Below are 14,514 nucleotides of genomic sequence, written 5' to 3' on the forward strand. Positions count from 1 at the left end.
CAAAAAACCCCTCTCTTGTACCTTGTTGCAAAAGATCACCTGCAGTTCATAATAAGCATCACAAACAAGTTTGTGTCAGAAAAATCACAAGGAAAATACCTCCATTACATAGCACAATGCAACTTAACTGAGCACTGTATGTGTATTACTCACAATTGCCAAGATCAAAGTAAAACAGAGAGGAAGTACAGACCCACAACGCAAACCTAGCCACAGCGCCTTCAAAGTGACTCCCATTTTAAAATCAAGAAATTTCAGTTGCAGGAGGAGTAGTTTTGTTTCCAGACCCACGCTGTTCTCTGCACCTGCACCTAGGGCTCCAGTAACAGCACGGATGATAATGAGTCAACGGTTAAGAAAAATTAAGATTTGACATGTCCTAAATGAGACAGACTGTGATTATCAGCCTACTTCATCAAGGAACAATGTGCCCATCTCTATAACCAAAACACACCTATGTCAGCTCATTTGTCTCATCATTGGTGACCTAAATTTAAGTTGAACTCTAGTATTAGAAGTTGAAAATAACAAAACCCTCACCTATTCCAATAATTCTCAGTTCAAGTATTTTTACATATTTGTGGTAAGAAGTATGAGGCACTGAAGGGGCCAGAGCAATTTCAAAGAAGAGGATGTGCTAAGGTATAGCTACCTGAGCGGGAAACCATGCCACTGACTGTATTAAAGTGCTTCCACTCCTTCCTTCCGTATGTCTCCAGGAGCTCTTCAGGTGTCATGCTCCTTGTACCATGGCTTGCCCTATTCGATGCATTTGGTTATTCGTTAAAAAAACAAAACAAACCAAAAAAAGGTTAAAAACAGCCAAACTACTCCTTGTGTAAAATAATGCATTGCAACTGAACACTGAAGTACATGCAAGTTGATCAAAAGTAACTCTCTTTATAACTTAGAAGTTTCCCAGAACCTAAGCTTTTGTCATATACATTGCAGTCCTCAATAAAAGCCTTACTACACAGAGGTTTGGTTGGCTGGGGGCACAGCTACTGTGCCTCACCTGCTAACACAATCACTCTGTATTGCTCGAATGTTCTCAATTGTGTGAGGACACTCGCTATACTTGAACTATCAATATACGCTGCACAATAAAACACAGTACAGAAAGCCTATACATCATTCTGAAGCCTGGTAACATTCACAGAATGCAGGGCAGAACTATGGAAAAGTGCTAGTTTGAGCTCTGCAAGCAGCTGTGTAATACAGAAGTGTGCAGAAGCCTTTTTAGGGATAAAAATCAACTAGCTTGACCATCAAATTAGGCCTCAAAAGAATGCACAGAATCTAGTTTTGAAGCAAATGCAGGCAATGCTAGGAGAACTAATCCTATATCACTCTTCCCTGTAATGTGGTATACCCTCTAGTCTTGAATTTTGCATTTAGCACTCTGAAATCCATGGTACTAAATGAATTTTGGGTTACACAGCAGAGGCACACAGGAATTTCTTCCCTTCTTTCAATAAGATCCGACCTTCCCTAGCATCTTCAAGCTCCTTCTCCCACATACTATCAGAAAAAAACACCAATCAAAGCAGTAGAGTCTATCTTGCATACTAAATTACACAGACTTTCATCCTGGAAAAAAATAAGGGGGAAACAGGACAGGGACTGATATACTTAGGTATATCTACTTTTCAGATTTGTGATTCAAAATAGCAGTCTTCCACGTCTAAAAAAAAAAAAAAAAAAAAAAAAAGGAAGGAAGGAGGAACTAAGGATATACTGAAATGATGACTGAAGGCAAAACATAGCTTTTAAGAGGAAATAAACCCAGAATGTTGGTTGTCAGTTTCTGTGTTTAATTTACCTCAGGCTATTGAAATTATATGTTCTAAGCCTGCAAAATTCTGAATGTGTATGGTACAAAGATAGTAGTGCTAATGACTAATGCTAATGATGGGAGCGCTGACTCAGTCAGGTTGCTCACAATCCAAAGAAAAACATTATCCTGGATCTTAGGAGAACTGGACTAAAAGTACACTGGTAGCCACTGAAAAAGTGAATTTACTTTCAAGATCAGTATGCCCTCAGAGTCTTAGATATTTATTAAAACAGAGATACTCTTTACTAGCAGCTAACTAGACTGCCTACACAACATTAAGAGAGACTGAGCACCACATTACCAAAGAGTATTTAAACTTTTACATCTAATAAATAAATATATGTTGAAATTAGTATTTAAATATTTCATAAAACTAAGAAATGGCTTTCAGAAAAAGGATAAGATTTTGGTATTTGTTTAAATACATAAACTTACTGTCAATATTACCTCAAAACTGTTCCATCTTCTGCAAGCTTCACAAAGTTTCCTTCTTCGATGTCCAACACCAAGCCTTTGCAACTAAGAATGATTTTAAGGAAGAAATGAACAATTAACGCTTTCAGAGGAATGCCTAGTTATATCAGCAAAATGCAGCTACAGAAGCTACACAATGATGCTACACAAAGCAAACAAAGTCACAACCCTTCAAATATTTCCATTTTTTAACAATACTTTATATATGGAAATACTTTATTACTACCATGAGGACTGCATTTCACTTACATAGCAAATTCCTACTAAATAAATACAGTTCCATTGTTCAGTGACTGTTCATACAGATAAGGTTGGAGGATTAAGGTCCAAACACATACAACTAAGAAATGTGATATTTAAGCCACTTCCATTAAAGAAATAAGTTTTTATTATTACTAGACTGGTAACACCAGTTATTAAGGGACAGAGGGCTAGAACATCATTCTAAATGAGGCAACTGCATATCCAAGGAACACATAAAGCAGAAGCACTGCCATGTTAGCCAGCACTGACAAAGTGAAGAGTTGACAGCATACGACAGATAACAGGAGTTCCCAACTCTCCTGGTAAATCTATACCTTCCAGATAATTTAATCTACATTCACTTGGGTTATTTGAAAAATTCATTCAGAGTTCAGTGGCTAAAATAATAATGTATAAACAATACTGAAAAAGTAGTGGCATCTTCATCCTCCTTTATGAGGTACCCAAAGAAAAGAAGATATGCCATGAAGGCAGCAAGTGGACCCCACCCCTTCACAAAGGACACCTGGGTGAGAAACTGACACGCAGCTACCAACACTGCAGGCTCGCAGGTCCACATTCATGGACCTCCCAGCTCCAATAAGGGACCGAGGCTGAGATATCTAGATCTTAACAAAGGATTTTACATATCAGAGACCTCAAAATATGAGAAATACAGATACATCGCTTGTTTTATGGAAGTTGAAAACAATCTTGTTGAAAACTGTTCAGTCAAATGCAGAATTGTAAAAAAAAAATGATCAAAACTGTTATACAATAATACATCCATTATTCAATTCCCCCTGTGTTTCTCTTAAAAAATGTAGTGATTACCTGGGCATCAAGTCCCCACCTTCGTGGCCTAGATTATAACCTGTTAAAGTTGGAAGATCACAGATTCATGCTTAAGCTCCTGCCCAGAGACCACTGAGCTCAGAGCAGAAACTTGCATTTCAGTCTTCTGCCTCACAGCTTTACGCATGACATGCCACCCAAGGACTACCTCCTGGCACACCACCTTTCCTCAGTTCCTCAGAAGGCTGTTGAGGTTATTTTGCCTTACACAAATGAAACCACATCTGTCAAAATAAAAATTACTGAATTCTGATGGTTACTGGATTTTCCAGTTGAATTGAAGGTAGAAGACAAAGGAGATAAAATAAGATAGTAAAGAGATAAAATAAGAGAGTAAATCAGACTAAAAGGCTTGTGTCTAAACAGCTGAAAGCACAAATCAAGCTTGAATGCTCAGTTCTCTCTTCAAAATACCATGTTAGAAGTATCCCGTGACAAATACTTGTTCGAACAAGTATTTAAAACTGTAATTTTGTTGGGTTTGACAATCATAACAACTACCTAATAAGAGAAGCTGTTTTCCAAGCTTTGTAAAAAATTATGGCATAAAGGAAGTTATGAAGAAAGTTTCTTGTTTTTTTTCAACGTACTCACCAGAAGTCCAAGCTGTCTGGAGCTAGAGTCAGCAAGTCTTTGTCATAACCCTTCTCCATTACCAGATACTGGGCAAAACTATCATATATTAGCTACAAATGAAAAAAATATATGCATTAATTATATTGATTAAATGGGACCAAAGTTACTGCTTCTTTGGAAAGAGACAAGACACCAGTGTTGGTGCCTCCTTAGCAAAATCAAACCAGGGAGCTAGAGGCCCTGTCCCACTGCCTCTGCTTCTGGGAAATAGTGCCCGAGATTGTTTCTGTCACAGATGGAAAACAGCTCAAGATGCTCACACAGCAGTTCTGGTGCTATATGTCCAGCCTAACCAAGTTTACAGCATTCTACCTTATTGCCCCTGTGCTTCAAGACTGTTGGGAAACAAAGATGGTAAGTACTTAAGACTAGTCAGTACTTCCGTTTCCCAACCTATTTTTGTTTTTTTTTTTTTTTAATTTTAAATGTCATAGTTACCAAGACTGAACAAGCAAATTCCAAACCAATAAACAACTAACCTTAGGGGATATTTTAAAAGTATTCAAAGGAACATATTTTTGAAGGAGGCAGGCAACTACTAAGTGAATTGCTACTACTTCTAAGTTCAGAAAGAACTCTGCTAAAGCTTGGTCATCAGTCAGCAATTTATTAGTGTAATGTGCTGGTAAAGTTGTACAAGATCTATGCAGATGCTGCCAGGTCCTTAAAAGACCATCCAGAAATAGTAATTGCTCCCTTTTTCTCATGGTTCTTTCATTAAAGCTGTTCCCTGGCCTTTTTTTTTTAATTACAAAAGCTGATCTTGGAATGAATATGAATAATGTCTGAGAAAGACTAATATGAAGGCCAGCGCTGAAAGAGTAAGCACTAACTGCACTTTCCGCTGTGCCTGTCAGCCTTTGAAAGTATTTTTTATTTCCAATAGATAAGGAAGCAGGAAATGGGCATGTGTCAGTCTGTGTGCTGTGAGAAGATGCAGAGTGAACAACAGTAAATATTTTTTGTTTTTTTTTTCTATTCTTTTCTTCGGTTGTTGTTTTGTTTTGAAACTCTAGTTATACATTATCTGACGTTTGCCTCTGACAGGCAAAAATCCTTATTAGGAAGAATGTACCTGTATAAGGTGTAATGTGTGTGGCACAACAGAAGGAACATGGAAGGTAAGCCTAGAGTTGTAGCTTCCAGCCTGAACTTAAGAGCATGTACATTTTATAACTTGCTACTATTGAACCCTCTTTTGCTAGGAAGATGCCTCTCTACATAAAGTCACACACAGCTAAAGGAAGCAATGCGATTTTTCAACACAGTACACACCGAACCATGCCTATTTATAAACGGGATACCTCATAAACATTTGTTTCTATATCAAATGCTGAAGTATCTGGCAATTGGCGTAGGAATCCTGTACAGTGTAAAACATATTGTAGGTGAATGGAGGCAAATAAAAGGGGAGAAGGGGACAACACGAGCTCCATGACACTGGACAGCTCTGTGGCAAAGTCCTGACATCAACGACGAAGGATGAGTCAATGTCCTTTAATAATGTCCTTTTTTTTTTTTTTTTCGAAAAAAAACCCAACAGTGCTCAGGGCGGGAAGGCACAGCACATGACAGTAGTTCCTCTCCGTAAGGCACAACAGGGATGCTGCCTCTAAGCCAGAGATGCTGGCTGCCTTTAAGCTCGGCGATTTATTTTAAGCACCAGAAACTTTGCAAAGGTCACCTGCGGCGAGCGCCGCGGGCTCCTGTCACCCTGTCTGCAGCACCTCCACATTCGGGGGGGTCTCTACCTTTCCCTCAGCGCCGCTACCGTTCGGAAGCTGCCAGGCGGCACCACGCTCAAGGAGGAAGACATGGCTGTCCCCCCCGCGGGCACAGGCCTGCGAGCAAGCGGCCGGCGAACACGCACTTGTGCTGCCCTTGGCTTTTCGGGTTCCTCCACGGGTACCCGCGCCAGCAGACTCAGGATCGCTGCCCCCAGCGGGGGTCCCGGCCGCCCGCGCCCCCCAGGACCCGCCGCCCCGCTTCCCGGCACTTTCCCTTTCGCTTGGGCAGGCGGAGGCGAGCGGGGCGGGGCGGAGCGGGACGGAGCGGGGGGGCCCCGGCCCGCGGCTCCCGTGCCGCGCCGAGCCGTGCCGTGCCGTGCCGTGCCGAGCCGTGCCGTGCCGTGCCGTGCCGAGCCGTGCCGCGCCGCCCCGCACTCACCCGCGCGCTCTGCGGGAGGTGGTACCGGCAGAGCGTGTGATCCAGGTCGAAGCCCATCACGTCGCAGTCCGCCAGGCAGAAGTACCGCTGCATCCCCGAACCGCCGCGGCCGCCGCGCGGAGGCGGGCGGAGGAGGAGGAGGAGGGGGGAGGAGGAGGGGGAGGGGGAGGGGGAGGAGGGGGAGGAAGGCGCGAGGGCGGTGCTTCCTGCGGCGCGGGGCGGGCCGGTCGCAGCCGCCCCGCCCCCGCCCCGCCCCGCCCGGCGGGGCCGCCCTCACCTGCGCGGGGTCCGGGTCTGGGTCCGGTGCGAGCGCACCCTCCCCCGCCGAACCGGGGCTTCCAGGGCAGCTGGGCGGCCGAGCCCCCGGCAGGGAAGGCGGGGTTGGGAGAGGCGGGCGCCAGGCAGCCGCCCGGAGGCGTGCTTCCGCGCTCGGGTTTAAAATGTCCGTTTCCCGCCGAGGCTCTGTGCGCTTGAGAACGGGCGCGGAAACAGGGGGGCCGCGTTGCTGCCAGGGCTCTGTCGGGGGGTGAGCGCGTCCCGCGTAGGCGGCCCGGTGGGGCCGTGCTGGGCCGGGGGCGGCGGGGCGGGGGCAGCCGCTAGCCCGGCGGCGGGTGCTGCAGCTCGGGTGCCCTGCCAGGGACAGCCCCCCCCGCCCCCCGTGAGGGGCCAGGCCCCGCTCCTGCGGCCTCCTCAAGGGTGCGCGCAGCGCTGCAGGCTGTAAGCGGCGCGCAGTGAACCACGCTGCCCTGCGCGTTTAGCTGTGGGAAAACAAAATCCCGGAGATCACTGCCTACCTTTTAACTTCCTGACAGCTTTGGCAATCGGGAACCAAGGCAACACGGGGAAGAGTACGGTCTGCTCCCGCGTAACGGAGTCAAAGGGGTATTTTGATGGGCGCCTGCCCAACAAGGGTGGCCTCAGTGCTGTTAGAAGGTGCTGGCTGAAAGGAAGCCCCGCGTCTGGGGACAAGCAAACGGATGAGCTGGGGTGGCTTCGTTCTCTTCTCCGGGGCTGAACTTGAACCTAGTCTGCAGTAAGGCCGGCCTGGGGATGCTGAAATAGCTGCACTTGGCAGCCGTGCTTGCAGGGCCCCTTGGTCCTCTCTGCAGTTCTGGTCTCCCTGTACACCTTCAAAACTTCGTTTTGCTGCAAATAATTTTTAAAAAAATCTTTTATTTCTATGAAAATAATAACATAAACCGTATTTGAATTAAGAGAAGTTGTTATGAAACATTTAATGCAAGTTGTCTTTGCCAGTGTTGCCTTCCTGTGCACAGCTGTAAGGGTTGTGCTTTGCAGGTGGGTGTTGGGGTGCATAACCATGGCAGCAGTGCACAGCAGCAGTTCTGATTATATCAAAATAATTATGCTTTGATTATACCAAATTATGATTTGATTTTTGCAGGATGGCTCAATGATAATTTCGTATTCCAGAGCAAAATGCTTTTGAAAATGCATTCAAATAGTTGAATGAGATACAATGTACTTACATATTGAAATCCAGTTTGCTGTGCTCAGATAGACACAGATGAGAGAAATTTAAATAACATGACCAATTGCATATGTTTAAAAATTCTACGGAGAAGTTCAGTATCAGATTAGAAAGTGGACTAGACAGAAAAATACATGGAAATCAGGAATAAAATTCATTAATGGTAATAATAGGACAGGGTGAGCACTTAAGGTGTCAAAGCAAGAAAGAAATGGATTGCATAATTTTACCTCATCCCATTGTATAGTACCTTCTTTCACAGGTTCCTGGTATCTTACAGACATTATTATGCTTTCTAATGCTGTTGTGTATGTATATACATGAACAACAGCTATTATATATATTGTATATTATATATATATATTGCACACCATACATTATATATATACACCATAAATTATATATACACAATGGTACATACATATGTTTTAGAGATATGTATGTCCAATAAATATATATATATGCATATATACTTAAATACATCCAAATTAACAGGTGTGAAACCTGAGCATAGAGGAAGATGCATCCAGGATCTTACACACAACAGGGGTTACAACTATCAGGATGAGGTAGCAGCCTGGGAACTCAGAGCACAAGACAATTTATCTTCCTAAAGCTGTTCACCTTAGGAAATATGAAACAAATTCCTGCTTCACTGAGGTCAATGGCCACAATTCTGACTGACCTCCCTGCACCGCCCCCCCCCCCCCTCCCCCCCAAAGGACTCATGTAGCTTCCAAAATTGTGTTTAGATTATGGCATTTTAAATTGATAACTTTGCTTGCTGTGCCCATAAAACATAGAATCATAGGATAATTTAGGTTGGAAGGAACCTTTAAAGATCATCTAGTCCAGCCCTCTGGTCACTGTATTCCCTGTCAAATGAATGTAATCTTGAAAATCCAGATTTTGTGAATGCTGAACAATTATATTGGCAGTAATGACAAGCTGTCTTAGAATCTGCAATACAAAAGTACGAATCATATTTAATTTTAAACCACTTTGCGTGAGGAACAATACACACCACTGGAGAGATTCAGCAAGCTAAATTTCAGGTACATGAAACTGAAGATTAAATTAGAAGTATGACAACAAGAAATATAGAAAATATGGATGAAGAGAATTGGTTTTCAGTTCTGGGAAAAGCGAAGATAAATGAGAGAATATCACCATGTTCAGCATTCACAGCACAAACCTGATAACAGGGAAGTCTCAGTTGTTTACTTCTAGCACAGAACTCCTAAATTTTATTTCTTTTTCTTTTGTCTTAAAAGGGTTGCTTTGTCTCTCAGTTTCTTCCTTTCAGATCAATCCTTTAAACATACTGACATCCCACTCTAGGGCCTTTCTCAGAAAGGAGCTGCCTTTAATCAAAATCCTCTGTAACAATTGAACTACCTTAATGTGTTAACAGCATCCTTTCAAATTACTTTTTCAGTTCTGTCTTTCAAGTTTGATGGCACCATTCAGAGATGTCCACATAACTAAAGTTTGCCTTTTGGGTTATCAGGTCCTAACTGATAATATTTCAGGTTTCCCCATGGCTAATTTATGCATCACAGTAATCATTTGATATTGTAAATATGTGGTAATAATCCACTGAGAAAAATCATAGATCCTGCCCTAGCAAGGGAAATTTCCAGTTGGTCAGGATGAAGGAGATAGAGGTGTTTGTGTCATGGCTCGCCTCCTGCAGTGGCAGCATCCCTTGGCATGGGGCGGAAAGGCCACCTGGAGGGACTCCCCCCAGCTCCCCAGCCAGTGCTGCACGGTGGCGGGGCTGCTGGTGGGTACAGAGACCCCCATGGGACAGGCAGGACAGGGCAGCAGGTGCTGTCCATGCTTGGCACACTCGGGTTTAGCAATCTGTAGGAAACACGTGTGAGATCTGGTGCATCAAAGCCTTTTCTAGACATACAAAGGGCCATTTTGGTTTTCGTTGTGCCTCATGCCTGCTTTCCGTGCAGAAGAGGCTCTTACCACCGTGTAGTTTTGGAGTGAAGGAGTCTACTAACATGCCCTGGCAGGTGAAAGGAACGTAACGGAGTGCAGCAACATACATAAAGGCATGAGAACTATGTCAAAATACCTGAAATAAATCTTACCTGTCACACAGAAGTTGTAGGCCTGTATGCGAGAGGTACTCCAGCTCCTTGCTCTCTTTGTCCTTAAGAGGGCAGCATTACGATACAGTGGACTGTCCCTCCCAGTTAACTTTGAAGCATCAGCACCTTAATCTATTTTACTTTCCTTAACCCTTGCTTTTATTTTCCTAAGGCTGTATAAGCTGACTTTGTCAGTGGTGTTTTGTCCAACTATGCAGTTGCAGCCATTTGCCTATTTAGCAAAGGTTCTAAGAGTTTAGTTTAAAAAAAGGAAAGGGCCCCACATATTGCTACAGAAGAGCGTGCAGTAGTGATATGTGAAAATAAAACAAGAATTGGAACAAACATGAAGCATTTTCATTTTGGACAAGTAACACCTTCTTACTAAAAAGTAAGCTCAGAAAATTCTGGATTTTTCCCTGTTTGTTTTTAAAAACAAATTAAAATACTTTTGAAGCAGAATAAACCAAAAAGTGTTAGGGTTTTTAAATATATATTTTATTTTAGCAGACTAGCAAGAGCTAGAACCTCAGATTTGCAATTGATTTAGCTTTTAACACATGAATTTGTTCAATGCACAGGTAGAAGAGTGCCTCACAGCCCAGCATCCCCATCCTGCACTGACCTCTATCCCCCCCGAAGCATGATGCCCGCTCTCCCTGTTGGGATAGCTTCCCTGCTCTTCACAGTACATACTCCCCATCTGAGTACTGTTACTTCCATCCCAGGCTGACAGGAGGACAGAGACCACGTCTCAGCCTTAACCAGCTGGTCCAGCTCAGCGAGACCTGCATACATGTCTCGCGAGAGCTCCCCTTACCTACAATCCCCCCCACCCCCCCACCCCACCCCCCCCACCCCCCACAGCCTGGGGCAGCCCCCAGACAAACACTGCTGTTGCTGTAACTTCACTCCCATCTGAGGTAGACCCGTGTATTCGCCATTTTGTTAACAACTCCTGAAAAGCCATCACGCAGCTCCCATCCTACAGGCAGTTCCTGACAATGCACCACTACCCTTCTGCTTCCTCTCTTATGTGTGGGTCAATAACCAGATTCAAATACAGTGCAGCGGTTTAGGCATAACGATGCTCTACCTATTTAACTCAGAGGGGAGCGTAAAGCTGGTTTCATCGCTGACACTGCAATCGCAGCTTGAAAGAATAACTTACTAGTAGTTGGTGGTAGTCATGCAGGTACAATACTTTTCATTTTGCATGAAATTATACTTTCAGTGGGATTTTAGATGTGTTTAAAGTTAAAGAGGACTGCAGGATCTATATTCTTAAGTTTAGGACGCTTAGAAGGAAACACTTTTGTTTAGGAACCATGAAGGGAATAAGCTAAGAATATACAGAAGCAGGCCTCTGACTTACTGCAGAGTGATGCTTTAGTAGACATACATCTAGCAACACTAATTCATTTCAAGGTTGACCTGATTCTCTGTAAGAGAATGAAATCTGATAAGAATATATTTGCTTTGAAAAACAGTAACTAGCATGTGCTATTTGTTTAGCAGACCTCTAAAAGTTTAACAAAATACTCTGTAATTTTCAAGGTGTCCCTCTGTGACACACGGGGTGCTTTGTTACTAGGTAGAGAATCCTGGTGAACATAGTTGCCTATTGATCAGGATTAAATTCTAGCTATTTCAGAAGTTTATTGTGTTGCTTAATAGCCTTTTTATATGGCACAAAATATGGACTCATTAACTTTTTCAGTAGAATCACATATGTACAATTTATAGCATCCTGCTGAGAGTACAACATCTGATTACATCTGACACCTCAGTACTACATTGGCTACATTCTCTGTCTCACCAGCTTACAAATGAGATTCATGCTGCTAAAGAAAGCAGATTCCCAAAACTAAACCCAAGAGTGCATTAACAGGTTAAATAGACAGTAATCCACTAGGATGCTCAGAATCTCTCAAAAGCCTGCTTATTGTCGTTATCGCCTCTCTCAGATCTTGTAATCTAACTCAGGCTGTTCCCACGCAACATGAAAGAAGGAACGAAAATCAATGATTTTGTCAGAGTGATTAATAGCCACGACTGATTGCTGGACCCTTAGTGAGTATATATTTTAAAACTCTGAATAGTTGTCTAAAGGTACTTCAAAAGATTTTTCTTTTTGAGCTGGGTGGATGTTATATTTAGTCAAAAGAAATTGCAGCACTGGAATTACGGACTTTTTGGTAAACTATACTTCCAAAGTAGACCTGTATGTATTTCATGGCGAGAGAACTACAGTTTCTATGATCTAGGGGACACTGCCTTATTTCTTATTTCTTATGTCTTTTGTTTTGTTTTGTTTTTTTTAACATACCATTATTTTATTTTTACAATTTTAAACATAAAATCTTGAGTAGGACTCCTAAGTTCTCAGACCTCATTTCCCATTCGTTCACAGTGTCTTTATGGGCAGATACCTTAATCAGTTATGGCTTTGATTTCTTCATGAGTAAAATTGGAATATGTCTAATTCAGACATTCTGAGGATTTCGGGGTTCTTCAGGTAGGTTACAGGCTTGCATTTCAAGTCTGGACACTTGCTAGTAATTGCACAAAAGACAAATCTGATGCATTTCATTACACAGTCTGCACAAAAGAACAGCTATTGAACAGCCAGTGGGAAATGCCACAACTATAAAACTATGGACTTGAAGATAACAACTAGGAAAGACCTAAAGACAGTAATCTTCTTGCCCTGGGGCAGGATCAATCCAACTACAAATATCCTTAATAGTAAATTGTCTAACTTCCTCTTAAAGAGGACCAAAGAGTCACTGAGGCAATTTTTTCCAATGTTTAACAGTCCTTACACACAACACCCTGGGTTTTCTCCCCTCCTTCATGTCAAAACAAAGTCTCCGTTGCTGTAATGCATCTGTTCTTCTTGTGTCCTAGCACATGTGTGAACCATGTACATTGCACACCAGCCACTACTTCATATTTTCCCACAGACTCTTTATTTAGTTATTTAAGGTTCTTCCGTAAAAGCTGAGGGGTTTTGAGCCCACTTATCTTTCATTCTCAGCCTGGATGCTATTAATTCATCACTCATTCATTATCAAATTGGTCCATATACTTTTTTTTCCCTGGAATACAGGATCAAAACCTGCTTCAGTTTTTGCCTTACTAGGGCTGAGTACAGAAATATTGAACGCACAGTAATGTAACACAGCAATCTGGGCTTTCGAAAAATAGCATACAAGTTAGTTACTTCATTGCAATCATCACAGTGTTAGGATTTTCAAGATCAAATTCTATCCTATCACTATGATGAGTAAAGAAACCAATTTTTTTTCTTCTTTTAATGAGGAGTCATCTTTCCTAAGGAGTGCTTGATCCTCTATTTAAGAAATATTTTGTTCTGTATGTGTTCATAGCTGAGTATACTGGAAACTGAGAGTGATGTTCTTTGGAGCTGCCATAACAGAATGCTAATAGTAATGCTTATAAAACTCATAAGAGCTTATTTTGAATGTAAACTGCATTTGATATTTACTGTTCTGCTGCTGCCTCTAGAGGGTGTCTAGTAATGATTGGATGAAAGAATAAAAGTATGCTGGATTTTGATAAGAGGGAAGTGATCCAGAAGAATATATTCTAAAACTCTTAAGTAAATACGAAGGCCCAAGAAGATTCCATCATGCTGATGTAACTTTTAAGTACTCTGTTTCTATGTGAGTCTGTGAAGAGGGTCAATGCCTTCTATTTTAGGAAAACAGTATGTTCAGGTTTACCTGTGTTGTGTTGAGCCTTCCACTCTTCTCAGGGAGAGGGGGAATTCTGACAAGGTTTAAAGCTGTGGAAATGAAGATGGAGGAATATGAATTTGGGAAAATTTTGTCAGAGAAGGGGAGTAAATTATTTTTTCTACAACAACAGAAATTTGTATCATAAATGCTCACTGAAAATGCATATCGCTAAAGGTGCTTACTTCCTATCCCATTTCCTTAGGGGAAGTTTAAAAACACCATGTCTTGATTGTTGGGTAATATTCTTTTTACAGCATCCCACTACATACTGGTGAAAGATGGATACAGCAGAAAGAAAAGAGTAGGTAGTAAACTATGTAGAAAAGATACTAGGAGAGAGGGAGAGAAGAACACAGAAACAAAAGGAAAGGAAGAAAAGTAAGCGAACACATATTTGCAGGAGAAGTTGCATCAGTTACATTTGAACACACACGAAACTGGTCAGACTGCTGCTGCAACATAGTAAAGAAATAATTTCACATACTGCATCTTTACCATTACATAAAGATTATTCCAAACATGAGCCAAAAACTGATACAAAAATTATGATACATGAACTAAGGGTAAAAATGAAATCCTGCTCTCAGTTAAACCAATGAGTATACTGTCACTGACTTCAGAATAAGAAAAACATGATTTTAAGACCTTTTATACTGAGTCTAATATAGAAATTAGTCACCTAGGTACTGGTATTTGTTGACCCTCAGACTATAGCTATGCTTCTGAAGATGAATAGCTAAGATAACAGTTTTTAAATCACTTGTGCCCTTGGCCATGGCTATGCTATGGTGTTTGAGATGATTTCCAGAGTCTAACACATGCCCTGGATACTGGTTCCCAACTTAATTTTTAAGTAAACCCCAGGATTATGCCTTCCTTTTCTGCGTACTCTTTCCTTTTCATGTGGAAAATGTGCAAATGCCCATCCCAAGGTTGGTGTGG

General features: G+C 42.1%; 1 protein-coding gene across 2 annotated transcripts in view; it reads right to left on the minus strand.

Annotated features, from left to right (window-relative positions):
* NT5DC1 (5'-nucleotidase domain containing 1) overlaps positions 1-6,370 on the minus strand; it is a 148,514-nt gene extending 142,144 nt beyond the window's left edge. The window contains exons 1-4 of one of the 2 annotated variants that reach the window (XM_055713047.1): positions 6,212-6,369; positions 4,004-4,095; positions 2,285-2,356; positions 653-759 (exon numbers count right to left, since the gene is read on the minus strand). In XM_055713047.1, coding sequence (XP_055569022.1) covers positions 653-759; positions 2,285-2,356; positions 4,004-4,095; positions 6,212-6,304 — 364 coding nt within the window. In that variant the 5' untranslated portion in view covers positions 6,305-6,369. Of the gene's footprint in view, positions 1-652; positions 760-2,284; positions 2,357-4,003; positions 4,096-6,211 lie in introns of both variants that reach the window. The other variant, XM_055713048.1, reaches the window with a different exon arrangement.
* Between the last annotated feature and the right edge of the window lie 8,144 nt (positions 6,371-14,514).

The sequence above is a fragment of the Falco cherrug genome, chromosome 6, assembly GCF_023634085.1.
Source record: "Falco cherrug isolate bFalChe1 chromosome 6, bFalChe1.pri, whole genome shotgun sequence".
In the NCBI taxonomy this organism is placed as follows: Eukaryota; Metazoa; Chordata; class Aves; order Falconiformes; family Falconidae; genus Falco; species Falco cherrug.